The following is a 9,082-nucleotide window of genomic DNA, read 5'->3' on the forward strand; positions in this document are numbered from 1 at the left end:
GATCCTTGTACTTGTCTTTGATTAGAAGCAGGTTTGATTATGGTTGCTATTTTTACGATAACAGTGCAAAAACACATCTTTACAAAATTGACAAGGTTCAAAACCAAGCCCTTCGAATAATAGGTGGATTCATTAGAAGTACTCCTATTCATGTAATGGAGAGTGAATTGTGTATTCAACCATTGTTTATTAGGAGATTGTATTTAGCATATAAATATTGTATGAAATGTAGATCTTGGTCAAATAATGCAACAATTAAACTTTTGGATGATTTAAGTTCATCAAGATATGAGAGATACTGGCAAAATATTAAAAACCCGTTACTTTTATTAGTATATCGTGAATGTAAACAGGTCCAGATTCACTCCTCGAACCTATTAGAAATGTTTAAATTGAATTCATGGATCAGTAGTATTGATTTAAGTAATGTAATAGAAACTAATTTGAATTGTATTAAATTATCTAAAAGAAGCTATGAAAGCGCATCTCTGAAAATTAGTGTCGTGAAAGAATTGTACGAAAAGTATTCTGGTTGGACACAAATATTTACAGATGGGTCGAGGAGCGAAGCTGGACTTGGATGTGCTTATTGTAGCCAGAAAGGGGATATTTTTGGTCAATTTAAAATTTTATCAAATATTTGTATAATGACGGCAGAACTCACTGCAGTTTCAGAGGCTTTAAAATATCTCAGTACACTGAATAACCAAAATATTGTCATTTTCACGGATAGTAAAAGTAGTTTACAACATTTGGCTCGATGCGCCTCTGGATATAGCAGAGGTGTATCGATAGCCTACACAATTGTCAACATTTTAAACGAACTCCGGATTAGGAATATAAATGTGAAGCTGCAGTGGGTTCCATCGCATATAGGTCTTAGTGGTAACGAGAAGGCTGACTATCTAGCAAAAATAGCTATAAATGAAGGATTGGAACTTCACGTTTTACCTACTTTTTCAGAAAGTTTGACTAAATTTAGAATTGATTGTTATCAAAAATTTAAAGAATATTTCGACCAAAGAAGTAAAGAAAAGGGTATATGGTACAAAATTATTCAAAATCAGCCCCCTCGTTTACCTTGGTTTATAAAAGCAAGGATTAGTAGGAAGTACATCACTACAGCATTCAAATTACGTTCAGGCCATTTTCCATCCAAAAAGTTTGCCTTTTTAATGAAAAAAGCTGAATCCCCTTATTGTGACACATGCGGCCTGCTAGACGATGTACACCACATATTAAGTGAATGTTGTAAATACGAAACGGAGAGAGAATTATTGATGAAACGATTTAGTATAAATAAATTTGATATGGGTACATTTTTTTCTGTGTTAACAGAACCTTTGTCTGATGCAGCAAATTTGCTAGTTAATATGATCTTACATCATCAATGATTCTCTCTCCATTTCTTAGACATAGTGAGAATTAGGGTATGATGGGGCTGGCATGTCTGTGTAGACAAAAGTCCCTAAAAAAAAAATTAAAGAATTAAAAAAAAAAAAAAAAAAAATGAATAAGCCGATTTTCATGCAGTTGGCAGCATTCGACGCGGCTTTTCTAATTCTATGATTTACTATTAAAACTGTTTAGGATGAAAGTTTCGGAGAAATTTGAAATATTCACTTTTACCGAATTTCTTCGACAACTATAAGTCACCAACTAATCAAACGATTTTAACGTTCTTGGATAGTATCGACGTGGTTTTTTTGAGCTCGTATAGTTATATGAGTTATATGGACGCCGCGTTGGCACAATGGTCACAGCTATGGATTGTGCCGGTTGCGGGTTCGATCCCCGCACATAACAAACATTTGTATTGGCCATACAGGTGTTTGCTGTGGTCTGGGTGTTTGTGCAGTCCTTGTGAGCGTCGGTCCCGGTTGTTATCATGTACATCTAATAGCGATCGTTACTTATAGTAGGGAATATATCCGCCAACCCGCATTGGAGCAGCGTGGTGGATTAAGCTCTGATCCTTCTCCTACATGGGGAAAGAGGCCTATATCCAACAGTGGGATATTACAGGCTGAAGCGATAGTTTTATGATTACATCAAAAATGATTCGAAACAAAATGTCGGAGTCATGTTAAAAAAACACTTTTTCCCATTTGTCAACGATATTTCTCGAACCAATAAAACGATTTTGACATTCTTGACGGTGATTGACGTGATTTTTTGAGGTTTAACAATTATTTTATTTCATCAAAAACGATCATTCTTGAGCCGTACAGCCAAAGAATGGAACTGTCTACTAGCGTCTGTCTTTCTAAAAAACTATAACCTGGGGATCTTTAAGTCGCGAGTGAATAGGTTACTTCTAGGTAAGCGTGCTCCGTATCTTAGACCGCATTTTCACTTATCATCAGGTGAAATAGCGGTCAAACGCAAGCCTATCATTGCTTAAAAAAGATCCAAAAAGAAATGTCAAAGCTATATAAAAAAACACTTTTTATTTTTATTTTCCGTTCATGATATCTCGAACGGTTTTGACCTGACTGACCGAATTTGGCCGGATTAGCGCCGATCAACGTGGTTTTTTAAGTTAGGTTTAGGTTAGGTTTACCCGGTTAGTTTTTGGAGTTAATCGACAGAGCCGTTTAAAAGTTGAGTTTGTTACATTTAATTGTTTTCAAAGTACATTCGTTTTTGTAAATTGTATTCTTTAGGGTAGGAATAAATTTGTATTTAAAAAAAAAATAACTTCTAGTCTTGTTTCGAAGACTATATATCGCTGGCCCCGGGCAATAAAGCGGTATACGCCGGTTACACCCTTTTTAATGTTATTTAATTTTTGGCTTCTCTGAGTATCAATCTATCACTCTTATTTTTTTCAGTTTTTTTTATTAATATTTTGTTAGAATAAATGACAATAACCGTTTTATTGCATGGATAATTCTCTTACGACTAAGCTATGTATATAGCTATGTATTGCATTACTCTAAGAAAAATAACACAAAAAACCGGTGAACATCTTTACAGTAATTGTTAATGATCTTGCAATTAAAATAGTATCATCTATGAATTGTATTATACATTTTTTTAATTATTTCATTAAAAAATTATACGATTTGTTTTTAAAAAATTATTTTTAAAAGCTAAAATTGGTAAAAAAAATAGCTTTCATTTGACATATTGAACGTCTGTTTTGGATCACTGTACACTGCACTATAAACAAATTAGCTTCGTTTATTTCTCCTGCAAAATTTGATTTTTGATATTACCGCTTTATTGCCCGGGGACAGCGATATATTCTCGATTAGTTGCCTATGCCCAGCAGTGGGATATTACAGGCTGAAGCATAAGACCTTATTTTGTGTATTGAAGACATTTTCAATATTTTACAAGGTTATTTAATTAATTTTAACACTATATTCACGGAAAAAATATAGAGGCTCAAAGTCAGGGTCAGCCAGAAGAAATAAAACAATGATCTCTTTATATAAATATATAATTTCGTACAAAATTACAATTAATTAATTTTACAAATGTTATATAATCAAATTATTTGCTATGTTCACATGTTAACACGTATATCGGTGGCGCTGAAAGAAGAAACACCGGAACTTCTGAAATTAAATATTAGAAAAAAAAATATAAAAAAATGTGTATATTTTAATCTGTTCAAAGAACTATGATTTTTAAATCTAAAGATATAAAACCTACTTGGTCAAACATTTTAAATTAAAATTTCAGTAAGATTAGAATTGACAAAGAAGATATCAGTTTTCATTATTTATTTATGTGTTACCCACACATTAGGGAATTCTATACTTATATTCCATAGCTTAATTGGCTAAAGCACCGACACGGCGAGTCGGTGATGCAGGTTCGATCCCCGCTGGAACGGATTTTTGATATCGCATCAGCCTATCGCAGTCCACTACTGGACATAGGCCTCCACAAGTTCGAGCCAAACATGGCGTGAACTCAAATGTGTTGCCCATAGGTCATCAAGCTGGGAGGTTGCTGTTGGCGACCGCAGGGCTGGCTTTGTTGCACCGAAGACGCTGCTGCCCGTCTTCGGCCTGTGTATTTCAAAGCCAGCAGTCGGATGGTTATCCCACCACCGGTCGACTTTTTAAGTTCCAAGGTGGTAGTGGAACTGTGTTATCCCTTAGTTGCCTTTTACGCACCCCACGGTAAGAAAGGGGGTGGCTGTATTCTTTGATGCCGTAACCACACAGTTTGGATTTTTGATATGATATTAAAAAAATGTTAAGAATAGGACTGCAATAGGCTGAAGTGAGTAAAATAATTTATTAAATCAATACATTACCTGGATTTTTTAAACTATCCATCGAATTGCTGTGTTGATTGCTATTGTTGCTGAAAAACAAATGCACTGTTATCAAAATATTACTAATTAATAACGAGACATTTTTTTTTGTTTGTATACAATGGATAAACAGGAAATTTTCTGCTCAAAATCTGGAGCAGCCCGACTGGTGTACTAGGTCGAGGACCTTACAGAAGATCACAGCTAAATAATACTGCATTCAAGCAGTATTGTGTTCCTGTTGGTCAGTAAGGTGACCAGAGCTCCTGGGGGGATTGGAGATAGAGTCGGTAACGCGCTTGCGATGCTTCTGGTGTTGCAGACGTCTATAAGCTACGGTAATCGCTTACCATCAGGTGAGCCGTATGCTTGTTTTTCGATCTAATTGTATAAAAAAAAACTCAAATGCCACTGGACCGATTTTAAAACTTCTTTTAAAGTCGACGTTGATTGCGTCGACAGCGTCACCAATACATCAAAAATTTAAAAATGACAATAGCATAAAGTTCCGAGTGCCTAGTGCGAGTTTTGTTCACAGAAACGCTTTTACACATGAAGATAATTTTGTATGGGAATTTAAGCAGTACAGCCTAGACGATAAAGAATAGAATACGATACAATCGATACAGAGCCATCTAGCGGCAAACGCGAGAACTAGGTTGCAATGTTTAAATTTCTCATACAAAATGAAGTTAAAATTTACGCCCGTTATTGCGAGGCGGATTAAACAAAACTCCCACTAGGCACTCTGTAAAATCAAGTGTCGGATATAGAGAGGGCCATAAGCTAGTATACTCACTTATGTTCATTTAGAGTTATATTGTTCAATGATTTCGATAAGTTACAAGTCTTCACAGCAGTATTCTGTAAATCAGCCATCGAACAAGCTTGTCGCAACCTGGCAACCAGTTTATGCTGCAACTGACAGCTACAGCTACAACGATTACCAGTATCTTCGACATTAATTGACGGCACGTTCAAGTTCACTTGACAATGACTTTGACAGTTATTTTGACAGCCGCTTTGACAGCTTCCAGTGTTTCCGGCGTGATTATTTACAGTAGTGCTGTTAGCACACGTGTGGCATTTTGATGTGGTAGGTTCATGGCGGCTTATATTAGGATCCGAAGCGAATTTTTCGTTCATCTGCACATGCTTTCTATTCCTCTGCATCATCGATAGTTGGTATTGTCCTTTCCGAGTCGATGTCGGCGATATGTGCGGTGATCGACTTGGGGATGTGTGCGCTGATTTTGTGTGTGTTCGTTTTATTGTGTTTTTGATTTCGTATTCAGTTGCTATCGCTTCGAATACCTGAATGTATTTAAAGAGAAAATTTTAGTAAGAGAGAGTTTTATTTTATTTTATTTATTTGTTTGGTACACCAAATAAATAAATTGTTATAATAATTTGGTTACTCACATCTACAATATAATATTTAATTTATTTGGCTAATTGCACAATCAGCTGCAGGTATACACCACATGCTTTTTATATTATGTATACATAATATAAAAAGCATATGACTAGCCCGTTGGCGCAGTTTGTAGTGGCCCTGCTTTCTGTTCCGCTGGTTGCGGGTTCGATTCCCACCTGAGCCTGGGTGTAATATTTGTATTTATATATTTATATATGTATTATTTCTATGTATATTTATCAGAAAATAGTATAGATAACAGTTACCTATAACACAGGAATTAAGTTGCTTACCATAGGAACAGACGACCGTGTGTGTATGTTATATGATATTTATTTATTATAAGAAAATTTTTTGCACACTAAATTATGTGCTAAACACCAAGACTAATAAAAAAAAGACTAATTACAATGAAACAATGAAACAACCCCCCCACCGCAACCCACCAGGCCTCTCACACAACCGACGCTTATAATACTTACTATAATTACTATACTTTAAGCAAACAATGATAACGTCGAGCATCCAAAAGACCCAACAAAGCTGTCCCCCTAAAATGAGCGAAATTCCCGTAAACATTTGAAACATAATCATCATTACAGCATATACAGTCCACTGCTGGGCATAGGCCTCCACAAGTTTACGCCAAAAATAACGTGAACTCATGTGTTTTGCCCATAGTCACCACGCTGGGCAGGCGGGTTGGTGACCGCAGTATTGGCTTTGTCGCACCAAAGACGCTGCTGCCCGTCTTCGACCCGTGTATTCCAAAGCTAGCAGTTAAATGGTTATCCCGCCATAGGTCGGCTTCTAAGTTCCAAGGTGATAGTGGAATTGTGTTATCCCTTAGTCGCCTCTTACGACACCCACGGGAAGAGAGGGGGTGGCTATATTCTTTAGTACCGTAGCCACACAGTACATTATGCGTTGAAACATAATAAAAAATAACAATTATTATTATTAATTTCTAATGTTTACGCGAATTTCACGGACACATACTGTCCGACAAATAGCGCTTTCCACAACAGATGAAATAAGCCTTAAATGCGAAGCTATCACTGCTATGTTTTCAACATACCTGTTCAGCAACCAAATTCCTAGCGATGGGTGAATCTTTAGCGGGCAAAGGCTCTCTACAAATCGCACATCTTTCTAATCTACTCCAACAACCTGAAAAAAAAATCAAAAACACACGTGTACTTTAGACCACACGACTGAAGTAAAACTTCTGCACAACAGGCCTGCACTGTGTCTTAAATATACGAAACGTAAGCTATGAGAGGAAGAGAGAAAGAAAATGTGTGCTCGAACTAAGCAAGAGTCTCAAGTCAAGAGCTGCGTTCGCCTCACCCGGTCACACTTTTCGTAACGCTCTCGTCACGCATTCACCAGCTTACTTCTCAAATCAAGCGCGCGTAAAGAAGTTTTACTTCAAAATCAAAATACTAAACAGTCACCGCGGTTTCATTTGCGTAATTTCGTGAGAAAAAGTGAACTATATCCCGAGTAGAAATTTTTTCGTCTTCCTTAGAAGGACCGAACCAGGCATGCCTGATCAGGACTAGATAAAGCATGTAACGCAGATGATTAGTCTGGACCTGATCAGGATGAGATGAAGTTTCCTGATCGGGTCCAGATCAGGAGATCTCATCTCATCCTGATCAGCCGGTTCGGTCCGGTCCTTTTAAAAAACACGAATGTATATTCTTGAAAAAATTGTTTAACAAAAAAAAATAAAGCGAATTGATATGATAATTATGTTACTTATCATAATTATTATGATATTTATTTCCGTTTATTTTTTCCAATGTATTATTTATTTATATTTTTATTTTAAATATTAATTATTTTTATTTATTATTATGTTATTAATTAATTATTATTATTAATTAAATTTTATTTATAAACTTCTAATAATTAACTATTAATTAACTATTTCCTATTACTTACGACTGCTCCACTGTGTAGAAATGGACTCCCTGCTAGACTGTCCTGATAACTGTATATACACTAAGTGTGCTTAAAAACATTAATAGCGCGATTCAGGCTCAGTTCGCGTAATTTCTTTCAGGCTATCCTGATCTGGACCGGACCGGATCCTGATCCAGTATGCCTTACCATACTTGATTATATTTTACATCAGGCTATCCTGATCTGGACCGGACCGGGTCCTGATCCAGTATGCCTTACCATACTTGATTATATTTTACATCAGGCTATCCTTGTCTGGACCAGACCTGGTCCTGATAGAGCTTGCCGGATCTGGCATGCCTCATTCTATCCTGATCCGGTCCAGATACATGATCTGGTTGAGCCTGACCTTTTTTCTAGTCGGGATGTTGTTCTGAATCTTTTTCGTAATAGTATAATGGCTTTATTATTATTACTAGACGCCAAACATAGTCAAACAAAAGAGTCAAATACATAGTAGTTTGTGTCATGTTTTTTTTTATTGATTGAATGTATTTATTGTGAATATTAAAAACAAAAATGAGCAGTTTGCACTCCTCTATATAAACTATAAGTGTGCGAAATTTCATACTGCTCCGTCCGCGCAATTGCCGTAAAAAAGGGTTACAAAGTTTTTGCTACGTATAAATATATATATAGGATACCTACTAGCTGATCCCGCAAACATTGTTTTGGCATATATGTATGTTATTGTACGGTTCAGCCGCGCAAACATATCGCCCGATCAGCATTTTACGTTAGTTGCATGATTTATTAGCTACATACATCAATTCACGTTCACATATCAATTAATTATTACAAAATATATTTGCATTTTAACTTTTATTAATATATCTTTTATTTACAATAATCAGCAGCAGCAAGTCCGCAAGTCAGATGTAACATACAGTTATTAACCCTCCTTAATCCCCGCCGCCTTATAACTCGATGGTATGAAAAATAAATGTTGGCCGCTTCTCAGACCTAAACGATATGCACACAAAATTTCATTAAAATCGGTCCAGTCGTTTCGGAGGAGTATGCTAACTAGCATTGTGACACTAGAATGTTATATATGACAGTACCTTCGCAGTACAAGTGCGAGCGCGCACAGTTCAACGCCCTGGCGGCGGTGGCGGCGCACACGACGCACGCCAGCGCTCGCCCCGGGAACCCCCGCCGCAGCTCCCCAGTATAGTGTAATACCTTCGCAGTACAAGTGCGAGCGCGCACAGTTCAACGCCCTGGCGGCGGTGGCGGCGCACACGACGCACGCCAGCGCCCGCACGACGCCGGCGAGCGCGCGCCGCGAGCGCTCGCCCCGGGAACCCCCGCCGCAGCTCCACAGCAGCTGGGGGGAAGTTTGTCTGTTGTTGGTTTTGTTCGCGAACGAAGTAGACGTAATTTTTGACAAATGAACAAAAAACCGACTTCGATTA

General features: G+C 37.2%; 1 protein-coding gene across 1 annotated transcript in view; it reads right to left on the minus strand.

Moving 5' to 3' along the window:
* Nucleotides 1–3,430: 3,430 nt before the first annotated feature.
* Nucleotides 3,431–9,082, minus strand: part of LOC123665844 — a 14,004-nt gene continuing 8,352 nt past the window's right edge. The window contains exons 5-9 of the mRNA XM_045600079.1: nucleotides 8,850–8,994; nucleotides 6,772–6,863; nucleotides 5,076–5,590; nucleotides 4,277–4,326; nucleotides 3,431–3,566 (exon numbers count right to left, since the gene is read on the minus strand). Coding sequence (XP_045456035.1) covers nucleotides 3,502–3,566; nucleotides 4,277–4,326; nucleotides 5,076–5,590; nucleotides 6,772–6,863; nucleotides 8,850–8,994 — 867 coding nt within the window. The 3' untranslated portion in view covers nucleotides 3,431–3,501. The remainder of the gene's footprint in view (nucleotides 3,567–4,276; nucleotides 4,327–5,075; nucleotides 5,591–6,771; nucleotides 6,864–8,849; nucleotides 8,995–9,082) is intronic.

The sequence above is a fragment of the Melitaea cinxia genome, chromosome 25 (genome assembly GCF_905220565.1).
Source record: "Melitaea cinxia chromosome 25, ilMelCinx1.1, whole genome shotgun sequence".
NCBI lineage: Eukaryota > Metazoa > Arthropoda > Insecta > Lepidoptera > Nymphalidae > Melitaea > Melitaea cinxia.